We start from the raw sequence: 16,282 nt of genomic DNA, 5'->3' as shown, positions 1-16,282 counted from the left end.
CGCGTTTCACGACGCTCTTGACCGATCAGACTATATCATGGCGCCCGCCTCTCACCCTGGCAGGAGGGGCGGGCACCGCGGGAAACCGCACCCCGAGCCTCTGGTCTCCCAGAAGTGCAGTTATACGTACGTAGTATACGTCACCTATATATATATATATATATATATATATATATATATATATATATATATATATATATATATAGGTGACGTTAGTGTAATTTGCATATTGTTATGAGCTTATTGTTATGAGCTATTGTTATTGTTATTGGCAGTGCAAACAACAATGCAAAAAGAAGTTCTCACGGAATTGCACTCACCACCGTTTTGGCCTGGCAAAAACGGATCATCCACTAGCGCGCAGAAAGCATTTTTACATCACGCAATGTGACCTACGCAATCAGCACCACAAATCAAAATACTGTATGCCGATGAACCAATCCCCGCGGGGCTTTACCAGTGTCGTGTTGTCAGTGTCACGCCTGTGTAATTTATCGGCGTATCGCTCCCATCCCGTCCACGTTCGCGATGATGTCATGGGCGTCGAAAGCAATGTGGCACTTCAGCCGTGGCTTACCGGGCCGTCAGGTGCGCTGGCGATTGTCGCCGCTGTGCGCTTCATGTCAGTCATGCCTCATTTGGCAGCGTTCTATAACCATTGTCTCCCTTTGGAGTGAAAGGCGAAGTTTTCGGATGAAGAGAATTGAACGGCAGCGAAGTGTAGCGGCTGACTCATGCCCATTGCTCCGACATGATGCCGGTGTGGATCATCCGAAGTGTAGCGGCTGACTCATGCCCATTGCTCCGACATGGTGCCGGTGCGTCCCATAAATGTCGCTCCACGCGTGAACGCGGCCGGCCATTTCAGCGACCACTGAGCATGAAACTGAAGATAGCCATCCACAACGTCCCTCCGACGGTATCCTGCCATCCACAATGTCCCTCTGACTGTATCCTGCCATCCACAATGTCCCTCCGACTGTTTCCTGCCATCCGCCATGTCCGTCCGACTGCATCCTGCAATGCACAATGTCCCTCCCATTGTATCCTGCAATGCACAATGTCCCTCCCACTGTCTCCTACCATCCACAATGTCCGACTGTATCCTGATCCGCGCAATGCACTAGGACTCTTACATTTAAACTTCTCCCACAGGCATGAAATGCATAGCTCACTGAGATCTAGAAGTGTATTAAGGCGACCGTGCGGGAGATAGCACATGCACTTGCACCAAACCCTAAAACTAACGCGAGCGTCGCGAAGACGTCGTTAAGAATAGGCACGAGCACACACGTACACACTTGAACTGGCTCTAGATAATGAAGGTTAGGCGCAACGCAGCGTACAAAATCGTGAACACCCACGAATGGTTGCACTTCCACATACTTTCAAGACAGCCGGATACGGGAGAGTGGTTGTGAGGGCGCATACTGAAAACGTAGGGCAATGTCATACCGCCAACCGGAAGGGCCCTCCTTTGAAGACCTATGAGCTGAAATGGATTTCTTGCCTATGGGGACGATGATGCACAACTACTGTTCGAGATTGGCACACCAGCCTCTTTTAAAGACAGCAGTTTGCGGACGCTGCACAACTAAAGGTCGGGAAGCACCGCGAGGAGGGACCGCATACAGACACCGACGGCTCCATGCAAACCCACGCGCCAGCGACATACCAGTCCGTGATATGATAACCGGGACTTATACGGGAGCCTATCCTAGCGAGGTTTTTGCCCAAAAGCAAGCGTGGGAGAGTGCACCGAGCTCCTAACGAAAAAAATACACATAATAGTTTTGAGATTTTACGTCACATGCTTATGCTTTATATTTCAAAGCAGAGACTCAGGCCAGGCAGTACATATCTTGACCGGAAACGATTTATTGAAACAAACACACGAATAGAACGTTTCAATGCAGGCGCACGGTACTGGTAACCAACGCTCCACTGACAGGACCCTGGCCACATTTCTGCAAAATTTTACCTACACAAACGAGCATATCCCACATGCATCGTCACCCAACATTGAACGACGCCAAACCGTTGACCGTCTTCCAGCGGAGGTGTGGTCAGTTCGCCGGTGCCGGGCAGCCCCTGGCAGCCAGCCCAAGGCGCAGGCCGGCCGCTCACTGGTGCTCCAGCCGGTGCACGATGTCGCGCACGGTGGCCACCAGCGCCTGGTTCTCCTGCGGCCGCTCCAGGATCAGCGCGTGCAGCTTGGCCAGGTAGACGTCGACCGTATCCGGCGTGAGCGGCTCCGGGCAGCCGGGCAGCGGCACAGCCGCGAAACGCTCGGAGAGCAGCGCGCGCAGCTGGTCCAGGTGCTGCTGCAGGGCCGAGTTCTGCCCGCGCTGCTGCTCCGTCTCCGACTCCAGCCGCTCGACGGCCTCCTTCATGTTGTCGATGTGCTTCTGCAGCGTGGCGTTCTGCTCCTCGAACTCGGTGTTGGCGCGCCGCAGCTGCCGCAACTCCGCCTCGCGCTCGCGGTTGTGCGTCAGGAACGTCTCGGTGAAGATGGGAATCTCCAGAACGGCCGTGTCCTGGTCGGGCGCGGGTGGCGGCGGCGCACGCGCCTCCTTCTCGTTCTCCTTGTCGTGGCGCGCCGCCCGGCTGCTGCCGCCGCCGCCGCCGCCCGAGCCACTGACGACCACACTGCCGCCCTTGGCCTTGACCTGTTCGCTAAAGGCGCGGTAGGCGTCTGTCTGTTGGTACTTGATGAGCTCCCGGCTGTAGCGCTCCTTCTGCTGTTGTGCTGCCTCCATGTACTGCTGCTTCTCCTCCTGTGGTGCCGCCTGCCAGGCGTTTGCCAGCAGCCGCGTCATGTCCGAGAACGTGGCGCCGGGGTTGGCGGCGCGCACCTGCTCGCGGTGGTCGTTGAGGAACAGCATGTAGCCTGACATGGGCAGCTTGGGTGCGTTGACATCCTTGATCTTGAGAGTGCGCTTTTTGCCGCGCGGCCAGCCTTTCTTCCTGCCCTGCTTGTCTGATGGTCCTGGCTCAGACATGACAGTTCAGGTCTGGGAAGAAAAAGCACACTATGCAATGCTATACAAATTTAGTAAAGCATGCAGCCACACCACTGTTCTTTCTGCATCAGATGATAAAAACTAAACATGCATGAGTTATCAAAAGAAGTAAAATGGCACAAAAGTTTCAAAATGCTCAGGAGTAGACTTGACGAACTTTGGGACTCAAGTTTGAAACACATATGACACACAAAGAACTTGATTGTTCATATCCCAACCCTGTAGTTAAGTCAGCAAGTCTCTTAGGGGAGCAAACTGTGGGCTTGTGTTCCAGACACTGACAACTGCCTGATGACTGATCCTGAGAAAAGAACCAGGCTGGCATGGATGCATGTGTCAAGGAATAATTTTTCAGACAGCATTGGTGCACTGGCATTTCTCCATAGGGGTGGCAGGATCAGGCCCTTCTAGCAAGTTATGCTTGCCAAGGCCATTGGCCCCAATGCCATCACTCCACAGCATTTGGCCAAATTTCCTTAAACAAGACCAAGATATTCTGAAATGAATTGTCTTGCATAGAAAAGCATGCCTATGCTAAGGTTTCCTTTACACTCAGATCTACAAATTTTGTGTTAAAATTCAACCAAAGCTGGTGGTCGGACATAATACTTTCAATGCACACCATGCCCAAAAACTTATTCAGGCAGCTGCAATAAATTCACCAATAATAACTCACTGAATGCCATTAAGTTTACTGAATTAAAATATAACACAAATTGTGTACAAGGCATACAACATTAAGTGTGACTGCTCAATTTGCATTTTAAAAATATCAATAGGATCTGAAAGCATATCAATTAACATTGCTACAGCCTCATCCCCAGATGTTTCTCATCTTACACCTCAAACCATGTTAGCTTCTAATGTTGACATGCTTAAAAGTTGATAATGTAAAACTTCACATTCACACATATAAATGTACCAAGGGAGTTCCATTCTGAGCATAGAAGCTACCACCTACATTTATACAAACATTCTCAGTTAAACAACCATGCTTGGAAAAGGGCAAGAAATTGCTGCAGTCCAATGATGCAAAGGGGAAAATGCAGTATTCATGGTGTAGGTAAACATTGGTATCTAATGTTAGAAAAAATTATTGTACATCTTTCATTGTGTTTAAGGCAGAACATGTCATGGATAATCATAAAACAGGTAGATACCCTGACTGTATTAGCATGCATGTGCCCTAATTAGCATGCAGAGCATATGTGGAAACTATTGACAGTGACTGTGAGCTGAGCTGCAAGCACCATTTCAAAAAAGGAATTGCATTGCAAGCTGAACTAGCTGTAGATGCAAGCACACTCTACTCGCAATGACCATAAAATTAATTTATCCCCACTGTGAATTGTGATGCCATGCAATGCAAATGAGATGAGAATTTACTGCATCAAGCATAAAACAATAGTTCAGGGTCATACAGACAAATGAGGGACAGGGTACAGGTGATGCGGTCTTATATGCCACTGATAATCAGACAACTCGAACAATCTTATTATGAACAGAACAAGTACCAGATGAACATAGAGCAACATGATGACTGTAGATGATTGCTTAAAACAATAATGCATACCGAGATGGAACTGCACTAATTCAGCACAATACAAAAGCCCCAACAACCAAGGTCATACGGGACTGACGATAGCCTCGATTCATCGACGGTCTCCTTGCAGGTTCTACATGTCACACAGCTAAACGACCCCTAACACCTACCTGTATCCCCACAAAATATGCTCCGACGGCCGCCTTTAAACACACAGGCCCCTGTGTGCAAGACAGCCTGAGCGGGGTACCCAAAGTGATAGTACTAGGATTGGGGAGAAGAGAATCTGGCAGCTCTACAATATCGCAAGTCGGATATTTTTGGGCAAGGTCTAAAAAACTGGCGTATGACGATAACACCCAAGTTTTCCGAAAGATTGAGCGTATAAACCCTCCAAAACGGAGGGCGGTTACGCACCGGGCTTATAGGCCCTCCAAAACGGAGAGCAGTTACGCATCGGGCCTATACACCCTCCAAAATGGAGGGTGGCTACGCACCGGGCTTACATACCCTCCAAAAATATTTCAGATGGTTGTACGTGTTAAGCATGCGCGGATTGCCAGCGTTGGAGGGAAGCTAGTGCAAAAATGCGGACTCCCGTGCGAAAAGTCGTCTCTATACGTGGTATGCATCAAGCGACGACGAAATCCATCAACCCACTCTGAGCCAGTTCTATTATGATCACAAATTTTCGCCCGCCGGGTCCACATCCCCAGTGGATGGATAGTTGACGTGTTGGTCTCACACGCTGTTAGCTCGGGTTCGAATCTCGACGACGGCCGCTGCTAATTGGGTGGTTTCATGGTCTGTCGGCGTGGTATGATGATGCCAACTCGGTTCACGTCTAAGTGGAATACATTCTAATCTGGGCTTTTCACATCGGATAAAGGCGTAGTTTCTAATGCCAAGGAGGAAGTCTCCACTCTGCAGAGAACCGTAGGTGGTCCAATAACTGGCACAGAGACCCTTGTTAAGCCAGTGGATCCTTGGCTTAAACGGGATGGAGGGTCCCGCAGGGGCCCCGGTTCACCCCTGGCCGACTCGGGAGGTCTTCCGTCTCAGGACGCCCTGTTGGACACTCTGGTTGGACCGTCAAAAAATCACTCATTGCTGTAGGGACTCTGACCGATGAAAATCGCGGGCCTTGGTCTTATTCCTGCTAGAGAAATGGGAGCCCAGGGCCCAGAACAACACGGAGTTGACTATTCGGTGTAGTGGTCTCCGGCCGAAATAGGTGCCCGTATTGTCCAGGGATCAACAATCGGCAAAAGGGGCACATTGACTAATTCATATTTCAACGGAAGCCCCTGCGCTCTTACCGGAGCCCCATCTGCTAACCTCCTCGGGTACGCTCGAATATTCGGGGCTCTCCACATTGTGCCTTGGGTATTGCCTATCTGAATGCAGGGCCTTACGCACTTGTCGTGGACCCCATCTGTTCACCGCTTTGGCCACACTGGATTGCTCGGGGGCCCTATACATTGGGTCTTGGTGTTTGAATTTAGGGTCCTACATTCCTGTCTGAGCCACCTGATGATTTGCTCGTGTATGCCCCATCATTCGGGGGCCCTTTGTACTGGGTTTTGGGTACTTCTTATTTGACGGGAGGGCCTGCGCTCTTGTCGGGCTCCTTCTGATACGCTGATCGGGCACATTCCATCATTTTGGGGCCATTTACCTCGGATCTTCTGTGCTTCCCATTCGAATGGAAGGCCCTATGCTCTCGTTGGGAGCCCCATTTGTTAACCTGCTCGAGCACGCTCGATCATCCGGGGCCCTCTTCATTGGGTCTTGAATACTTCCTATTTGAATGGAGGGCCTTATGCACTTTTTGAGAGCCTTATCTGTTAACCTGCTCGGGCACACTCGATAGTTCGGGGGCCCTCTACATTGGGTCTTGGGTATTTTCTATTTGAATGGAGGGCCCTACTCTTTTGACGGGGCCCTATATGTTAATCTCCTCTCAAACACTGGACCATTCGAGGGTCCTCTGCACTGGGCCCTGAATACTCCCTATTTGAATGGAGGAACCCAAGCTCCTGACGGCGGCCCTACATGTTTACCTGTTTGGGCTCTCACGATCGTTCAGAGCCCTGTACGTTGCGTCGTGAGTATTTCTGATTTGAACGGATGACCCTGTGTCCTTAGCGGATCCCCTTTATTCCGCTGCTCGGGCCGGTGGCGGATGCAGAGGATGGGAAGGGGGGGGGGGAGGAGGCACAGGACCATGGACCATGGACCATGCCGAGGTAACTTAAAGGCTCCGAAGAGTCCCATGACCGGCCGGCTGGACGCAGTTCTCTTACAACAAAAGCACAGCAAAGATGAATGCTTTTGGGCCTATAAATGACTAAGAGCCGTTGCTAGCAAAAGTAAAGAGTTCATAAGCAAACGAGCTTTATTCTTCGCTGGTTGCGTAAGTGTTGCTTGGGGAAAATTGTGGAGATCATTGTGCTGTCTAGAGGCATTACGCTGCTGGTTGCCTGTCCCTATATGTCCACTTGCCCCGTCAACCTGATCGCTAAGGAGTTTTCCACACCACCCTTGATCTCTTCCCTTTTTCTCGTAGGGCCCAATGTGCTGTTGGGACGCTATCTGCCTCCATGCCTGAGGTCTGTTGGTCAATCGGGTTTTCCTCCACGGCTTCTTCCCATTCAACCGATAGGCTCCATACACTTTTTTCCGGGGCCCCATACACCAGGGTACACTCAGTTGCTCAGGGGCCGTTCATATCAATCTCAGGTTCTTTCTACTTGCTTGAAGGGCCTTGTGCTGTTGCTGGGGCTCTTATATGGTAAGGCACGGAGACACTCAATGCTCAGGGGCTCTCTACTTTGATCGAGGGCTCTTTCCGTTTGGTCTCATTTGCGGAGGACTCCTCTCTCCTATCGAGACTCGTCTCGTTAACCTGCGCGTGCACTTTTGATCGCACGGGGGTATCAACTCATGGTCTTGGATAATTCACCTTTGCTCGGAGAGTACTATGCTATGACCGGGGCCTCATATGTCGGCCTGTCGAGGCACTGCCGATCGTTTAGGGACTCACCACGTTGGTCTTGGGTTCTTTTTGCTTGCTCCGAGGACCCTATACATATTGACGGGAGCCACTTTGTTGGTCTCCTGCGGCACCCATGACCGGTCAGGTTTCGTCCCTATTGGCCTTGGTGTCTTCGCCTTTAAGCAGCAGTCGAGTACGCGCCGACGAATTTTTACGCGCAATTGCCGAGCGTAATTCTACATGCCACCTGCGCCGTATGCATCATTTCCACTGGCTATGGAGTGTGTGACAAGTATTGTACCAGTGCATCACGTTCTTGACATACGTTTAATGCGAGGATATGTTGTACTCCTTTATAACAGAGGAAAATTTATGATTTAGTGTGATAACCACATGCGCTAACCATTCGGTCACCGCGCCCTCGGGTTCAAATTTCTACAACTCAGTAATATAGAAAAAGGACTTTAAGTATATGGAGGTAAGGTGATGACCGTCTCATGTTTATAGCCAATATTACCTGTTGTCTTTCATTCACAACTCTAGCTCTTCATTATTTCAGTAAGTAATTCGTTCAGTCTGCAGATTTTTCGGCGAGGGGTGTCACTGTGTAGTCACTGTATCTGAAATCGTATTGTGCGTAGTCTTTCTCCATTTTGGAGGGGGTGCATGAGCCCGGTGCGTAGGCCGCCTTCCGTTTTAGAGGGTGTATGAGCCCGGTGAATAACCACCCTCCGATTTGGAGGGTGTATACGCACCGCCTTTCCGAATTAGCTCGTCCGATCGCATTGAAATCTTCACCAACTGATTCCGTGCAATGAGGTGAGTCATGGGGGAGGCAATATCGAGACCTGGCCTGACGCCAAACACCTCGAAAACGTGAGGGGAAAATTTTTACGTGCAAATGTAGACAACCCAGATCTCAGAGCTTACTGGACCGATCACCGTAAAACCGTCACCATTGGATGCCCTATACCTGATTCCCTATCACAGTTCCCAATTTGGTTACCCTAGGTGTGAGCTGCTGATTGAGTTTGTGGTCCGGGATCAGGGGGGAGTGTGAAGGGAAGCATTCATCTCGTGCGCGGCGGAAGCGGCGAAGTGGGCGCAAGGGGCGTGGAACAGCGGGAAAAGAAACGTTTTTTTTGCGACAGCAGGGTTGGGCACGGAAAAACGGCGAGGGTGCGCGTAGCTTGGAGGGCAGGGTACCGAGCTGTGCACGCTGCTGGAGGCCAGCAGGAGTGACGTGCTGCGTGGCTCAAACACATAGCATTTTTGAGATCCGCTAGCTGTTTCTTACAAGCTATTTCGGCACAGGTGCTCAAAATGGCGGAACCTGGGAAGTTGGACTTGAGAATCATTCCGGAGTTCAGTGGCCGGAAATCCGTTGTGGAGTGGCTCCATTACGTGGACCTAGTTTGCAGACTGAAAGGAATGAGCGACCTGCAAAACGTGATTCCCCCCCGGCTCACTCGTGCGGCATTCAGCGTGTACCAGCAACTTTCCGATGAGGATAAGCAGAAGCCGAGCGAGGTAAAGGACGCCCTGATCACGGCTTTCGCCGTCGGCAAATTTGACCCATGCGAGAAATTCGTCGCTAGGCGTCTCGAAGAGGGCGAAGTCGTCGACGTCTTCCTTGCAGACTTGCGCAGGCTGGCCAATCTGTTTGGCGGTTTGTCTGAAACGGGTTGATCTGCGCCTTCGTAGCTGGCTTGCCAGAGACCGTGCGGCACGCGCTGAGAGCCAGCACGCGCGTGGAAGCCCTAGGCCTGACTGAGACGCTGGGCCGGGCACGCGCCCTGGTCGCGGAGGAGTCGGCAACGGCGGCAGCGGCCGCTGCGGCTACGGCAGGCGCAGCAGGCGCACTGAGCAATGGGGTCGGCTTCTCACTCCAAGAAGCGCGCGCCAGCGGCCGCGCCCAACAGCCGGCATCCTGCTTCCGCTGCGGCGGGCGCGGCCATCTGGCTCGCTGGTGCCAGCGCGACATCGTCTGCTTCAGGTGTAGGCAAGAAGGTCACGTAGCAGCCCGCTGCCCGGGAAACAGAGGAGGGGAGACGTGAGCGCCAGTCTTCTCTCCGTGGTCGGCGTTGGTGCTCTCCCAACTCGGCAACTACGCGTTAACGGATCCGTCTGCACTGCGCTGGTGGACACAGGTTGTTCCCGTAGCCTCGTGCACGCCTCGTTGTGTCGAGACTGGCGGAGGGGACGCGTTTGCGTGCTCACAGTGAACGGCAACCAGTTTCTACGCACGGGTAGCGGGCCAGCGTGTGTGGAGCTCGAGTGTGGCGCGCGCGCTGACGTCAGCGCTTTGGTGGTAACTGCCAGGACCCTGGGATTTAGTATGGTGTTAGGCATGGGTGCGATCAAAGCGTCGGGTGGCGCCACTGTTTCTTCGGCAGGGTCGCAGTTCAGTGTCGAGTCAGACTGTGCTGCCGTGGCATCTGGCACGGCGGAAGTGGAAGCGGCAGGCTTCCGCGCGCGTTGCGGTCAAGAGACGTGCCAGTGGACAGTAACGTGGAAGTGGGCCGACGGGATCGAACCGGAGGAACTTCAAGGGAACGGCGTGACAGAATATCGAGTCCCTCCAGCGCCTCGCGCGGAATATGAAGAGGAGCTCCAGCAGTGGATCGAGAAGGGCTGGCTGCAGCCCTATGACGAGAAACAACTCGGACCCGTGAAAGGGGAGCCTCAAGGAAGGACAAAGTCCGTCCTGTGCTTGGCTTCCACCCTCTGAACTCTCACGTGGATGCGCACACCGCAGAGGCTGACGTGTGTGCGGAGAAAATACGAGAGTGGCGGCGGCGCGGCGGGGCTGCGGCGCTGATCGACCTCCGCCGAGCATGCCTGCAGATCCGGGTTGACGAGTCACTGGGGCCGTACCAAACGGTCGTGATCCAGGGCGTCCGTTACTGCTCGACGCGCCTCGGGTTCGGTGTGAACGTCGCACCGATCGTGCTGAAGAGGTTGTTGGCGACGGTGTTGAGCTGGGACCCGGAGGTGGAGCTGTAGACGGCTTCACCTGTAGGTGGCGGCACCTTCGTAGACGGCGCCATCATCGTAGGTGGCGTCATAAAAGTTGTAGGCGGCGTCACTGAAAATGTGCCTGCCGCCCAATCCGCTAGATGTCACCGTGCGCTATGTAGTATCAGATTTCAATTGGAATCTGTCGCGTCAACTCCGTCAGCTGTGCCTACAATCTTTTCCTACCGTTTAAACTATTTTTTAACGCCGACAGAAATAGCTCCACCTCGTAGAGACCTTTAATTTGCCGAATTGTTTCACAATGTCTGATATGCCTTTCGTCAGTGGCGACATATTAGCTCCGCAAACATCCGCTCCCTCTCTCACGCCGCGACACTCGCATGCGGAGGTCGGGCCGCTCGCTGCTCCAGTGACTGTCGAATAAATATTTGCTTCTAAGATACTCGCTGAAGTGTTAGTGCCCATGTGCACAACAGAGCGGGCTGCTTCGCCACACCTGAACGACATCTTCGTTGGCGAGTCCATAGTACCCGAGGAGTCCATAGTACCCGAGGAGCGCGTGGAGGCTCACCTGCGCCGGCACGGGTTAGACTGCAAACCGCCAGAGCGGCTGGCCAGCAGGGCTCGCGTGCTGGGACTGCACGTGCAGGAGGAGGAGGGCAGCCGTCTGATCTGGCGAAGAGACAATGGGATCGGAGGATTCGAAGAGCCAGTCACGAGACGACAGGTGTTCTCGCTCTGCGGCCACCTGGTCGGGCACCTTCTAGTGTTCGTTTGGCTGCGGCCAGCCGCCTCGTTTATGAAGCGGCTCGCGAACGAGGCGACATCGTCGTTGGACGAAGAAATTACAGACGCGCGCGTGCGCCAGGCGGTACAGGAGACCCTTCGGCGGGTCGACGAGGCGGACCCAGCCCGCGGTCGTTGGGGCGTGAGCGGAGAGGAGGCGCGCGTTTGGGTGGCTGCCAGTTCGGTGGCGGTGGGCGCGGCCGTCGAGATCGGAGGGGAAGTGGTAGAGGACGCCTTCTGGCTCCGCCGAGGTGAGTGGGCCCATATGAATATGGCAGAGCTAGATGCTGCCCTGAAAGGGGTGAACATGGCCATCTAGTGAGGAGTGACGAAAGCCAGCCAAGTGACGGACACCCGGACTGAGTGTCACTGGATAACGGATCATCTCAGCGGCAAGGCACGCTTGCGCTCGAAAGCTGCGTCAGACATGCTTATCAGACGAAGACTAGGCACGCTAAAAGCCCTGACGGAGGAATACGGCCTACAAGAGAATGTACAGGCCGTCCCGTCCGCGGCCAACAAAACGGACGCACTCACGAGGGTACCGGCAAAGTGTCTGAAGGCGCACGCGCCGGCCGGCGCCAAAGATCCCTCGGTCGCAGGCGCTGCCGCCGAGGCCGGTGTGGCCAGCGCTGAGGGAGTGTCGGCCGGCGGCGGCGGCGACGACGCCGGCTCCGGTGTTGACGCTGCCGCGGCCGCTACGGGAACCGCAGGTGGAGCTACCGGCGTTCCGGCGACCGCCGCTGCGGGCGACCTAGTCGTCGGCGACGACGGGTCAGCCGGGGTCAGCGACGAGAAGATTTGCGAAGTTCACGAGGCCGCTGGCCACCCGGGTGTGCGGCGCACTTTGTACTTTTGTCGCCGAGCCGGACTGAGTGCGACGAAGCGAGTGGTACACGATCTAGTGCGCGTCTGTCAGCAGTGTCAATCCGTCGACCCCGCCCCCGTACGGTGGGAGCGGGGCGAGCTGGCAGTGAGTGACAACTGGCGGCGACTAAGTATGGATATAACTCACGTCGGCGCCGCGAACTATCTTACGATCCTCGATTGCGGACCGTCAAGGTTCGCTGTGTGGCGACGTCTGAGGAGGCAGGACAGCGCCAGCGTCATCGAACAGCTGGAGCAGGTGTTTCGTGAGAGAGGGGCACCGACGGAACTGTTGACCGATAACGCGACAGTTTTCCGCAGCCACGGTTTTGGAAACTTTGCGGAGTGGTGGGGCGCCGTGATGCGGTTCCGAAGCGCGCATCAGTCATCCGGGAACGACGTAGTGGGGCGTTGTCACCGCACGGTGAAGCGGATGGTGGCCCGCACCAGCTGCCCCATGCTGGATGCCGTGCACTGGTATAACGTCACGCCTAAGGACGACGTGAGCGCCGGTGCGGTGCCGGCGAACGTACTCCACGCGTATGAGGTGAGAGTCCGCGGCATTGACAAGAACGAGCACGATCCCGGGGCTGTGACATGTCGATTCAGTGCCGGCGATCAGGTGTGGATTCGCGATCCAAGTTGCAGATGCGACGCCCCTAGCGCGACTGAAACCGTGACCCGCGTGGTATCGCCTCAAACTGTAGAAGTAGACGGGGTGCCGCGTCACGTGCATGACTTGCGAGCAGGCGGCGCCCCGATGCGTGTAACACCAGCTGAGGAGACCGGACCAAGTACTCAGGTAGGCGATGAAGACGTCAACGCCTGCGGCTGCTGGCTGGTACGGCGAGGAGGCGACGGCCAAGTCGAAGCGCCGCCGGCTGCGGCGGACAGAGCAGTCCGCAATGATATAGCGGCTGTTTGTCGCCTGATGGTCAAGAGCATCCAGCATTGCATTCTGGATACAGCACACAGCGCCAGGGAGCGTAGGATCGGCTGAGATAGGCCGGGTGAGACACGCCACAGTAGTGGCTGAGGGCAGCCGAGTGAAACACGATGCAATAACGGCTGAGGTCAGCCGAGTGAGACACGGTGCAGTGACGGCTGAGATCGGCCGAGTGAGACACGGTGCAGTGACGGCTGAGATCGGCCGAGTGGGACATGGTGCAGTAACGGCTGAGATCGGCCAAGAGAGACACGGTGCAGTGACGGCTGAGATCGGCCGAGTGAGACACGGTGCGGTAACGGCTGAGATCGGCCGACCTCTAGTCGGACGGCGGCAGCAAAGGTTCTCGGCCACCAGACTTTCGATGAGCAGTGGTACCATGGTGCACGTCACATTCAACGACCTTCAGCACGATTTAGTTTTGTAGGTTTATTATGGCATACGCTTTCTAAAGTACTACCCATATACGTGCTCGAGGTAGATTTGATTCAGCGCCGACCACATTAGCTGGCTAACAACTCACGGGCTACGGGTGGAATGTGAACCGAGCGGGGACGGGTGCAAATATGCCAAACATTTGCGGTGTGGCTCAAATAAGCCTTCCAGGTGGAGTTCGAAGAATAAGCTGTACCTTGAATAACGTCATCCGTCCTTTGCTGGATCGACTACGGTATCTGTAAAAGGCTTCACACACAAATAAAAACGCTGAATATTGATCAAAAGGTAACCGGGCAAGGACCTCGTGTTGTCCAACGTCAATTTGATCTGGTGCATCATTCGCGATATCCTGAACGCACGCTCCTGGACTCGTTTTTCCACGTGACTCTAGCGTGGTTAGTTTTTTGGAAGTCAGCGCCGCCCTCTCATCGGGTAACATCGAAAGGAACAGGACTCCCACAAAGGTTTGTTATATGCATACCTGCTGACACACGCACACACACACACACACACACACACACACACACACACACACACACACACACACACACACACACACACACACACACACACACACACACACACACACACACACACACATATATATATATATATATATATATATATATATATATATATATATATAATGATATATGGAGGTACCTGCGCCCTGCCATTGGTTCGTTGTAAAGAAAAAACGTCCGTCAACGGCCCGGTCAAGCGCGGATAGATCAGGCCAGTGATGCTTTGGACGAGGTCAGTTATAACCTTGCGACCACTGATCACAACGCGCAGTGGTAGAATAGTGCGTTGTGCAGTTCTCCAAAGACTAAGATAGAGACTGTCTGATCAGACAGCATATTTCCACAACGTTGCAGTGCAACCACAATTCACCTCTGCATTTATTTGGCGCGAGAAACGTATAAATTTAACAATCGTAAAAACTGCGATCTTCCGAAAAGGTTCCGTATCAGACTTTGAGTGGGAGACATTTCCAGACCCTGGCGAGCAGCTGTCGCAGCGAGATGACACAAATAGCACTGACGGAGGTGAAAAAGTATTCCGGCAAAAGTACTGGTGGATATATTTACGTTCTCACATGCAACCGTGAGCATACCATTGATCAACCAGTTCCGAGCATTTTTAAGGGTTAATGCTCTAATAGATCTGATCTCGGCAACCAGAGCAGGCAGAGACAAGAAACAAACTCTAACGCCTAGGGAAGCGTAGCGTTAATGAACCAATAGGCGTGCCAGTACGATGGATCGGGGAGGCATCAATGTTACGTGTTCCGAAACTGACCTTAGGTGCGGTGCTCTATGGCTTATAGCATACCTTGGAATACATATTGCTTATAGCTAGCTTAGACTACCTCTGATATAGCATTTTATGTCGTGGATATACCGTGGATATTTGTCACAAATATCCACGGAAAAGAGTAACGTTTTTCCACGTACTTTCGTCACAGAAAACATAAAACATAAACGCTTTCAAATGTGTTTGCCTCGTCGACTGGAATCGATAGGCGAGGTGCGCGCGAGGCAATGTTCGATGGCAAGTTTCGTGGGGCTGCGGTCAGTGGGCAGCATGTGGCACGTGGTGCAGTCTGCTTTTTGCTGGTCGGTTTTGTACGGCGGCGTGAAAAGTGACCGTCGCAAAACGGGAGAGCGGTCGTTCGAAATCGTGGCTAAATCTCACGCAGCTGCAGGGTAGAGCGACAACACATACGCAAGTTTCGGTAGAAAGCTGAACAAGAAATGAGTACGTGGCGCTAGATATGCCATACACACATGAGTGTTCTAGATATATTTTGCCTTTCACGGTTTTTGCGTTTTCTGTCTCATCTCGGTAACCGGGACCGCTAAAAGTGCGCATTAAACTTCAAAGCTTCTATCAGCTTACGTTCACACATTCACGTGATCAGCATGCGTTTGATTGAGGCGCCACTGCGCTAGACATTGTCGGGTCAGCCGGACAGGTTTGACTGAGGCGCCACTGCGCTAGACATTGTCGGGTTAGCCGGGCAGGTTTGATTGAGGCACCACTGCGCTAGACATTGTCGGGTTAGCCGGACAGGTTTGACTGAGGCGCCACTGCGCTAGACATTGTCGGGTTAGCCGGGCAGGTTTGCATGTCAACAAAAGTCGCCGAATGCAGCAAGCTGTCATCAAAGCCGTCGATCGCTACGAAATCTACATCACACTGTACGCTGCCCAATGCTATCTTTTTTGCGCCATTACGTTTGACATTGGTTTCCCTATTCCATTTGCAAATCAAGCAAAACTCAACGGTCAGAATGTCATCTTTTTGTTACGTTAAAATGCCACCGATTAATTTTCCGGTCGCGGCTACCACATTCCTGACGTAAAGCGACCAGATGTAGGCGTCGCGCTTTGCCCGGCGGGCAGCAGAAATATGCTGACTTTTTGTTCATTCATTTTTTCCTTGGGAGAAAGAGAGGAATATTAACGAGCTAATGCACCACCCAAATCTTTTGTATGGATGAATGAAAGATAAACTGCACATATTGAGTGAGTAATGTCTGGCCAACGTTAGGGGCTAATCAAACTGAGGCTAGTGGCGATGTTTGGTATTTCTAATGGAGCCTCGTCGCAGCACAAGTTTCGAATGCGGCGCCACACAACACTGCAAGGAATGTAGTGCCACACAATATTTTTACCGAATGTGCTTTAGAATAGCTG

The 16,282-nt window shown here is 53.1% G+C and overlaps 1 protein-coding gene across 1 annotated transcript; it reads right to left on the bottom strand.

Moving 5' to 3' along the window:
• Nucleotides 1-1,171: 1,171 nt before the first annotated feature.
• LOC119110604 (high mobility group protein 20A) lies at nt 1,172-4,822 on the bottom strand. Its single transcript, XM_037234493.1, has 2 exons — nt 4,737-4,822; nt 1,172-3,014 (listed from the first exon to the last, which is right to left on the bottom strand). The coding sequence occupies exon 2, from the start codon at nt 3,000-3,002 to the stop codon at nt 2,124-2,126; it is 879 nt and encodes a 292-aa protein (XP_037090388.1). The 5' UTR covers nt 3,003-3,014; nt 4,737-4,822; the 3' UTR covers nt 1,172-2,123.
• Between the last annotated feature and the right edge of the window lie 11,460 nt (nt 4,823-16,282).

This window comes from Pollicipes pollicipes, unplaced genomic scaffold, assembly GCF_011947565.3.
Source record: "Pollicipes pollicipes isolate AB1234 unplaced genomic scaffold, Ppol_2.1 Scaffold_7231;HRSCAF=8579_pilon_pilon_pilon, whole genome shotgun sequence".
In the NCBI taxonomy this organism is placed as follows: Eukaryota; Metazoa; Arthropoda; class Thecostraca; order Pollicipedomorpha; family Pollicipedidae; genus Pollicipes; species Pollicipes pollicipes.
The sequence above is the reverse complement of the archived record's forward strand: the minus strand, read 5'-3'. Positions and strand labels throughout refer to the sequence as shown.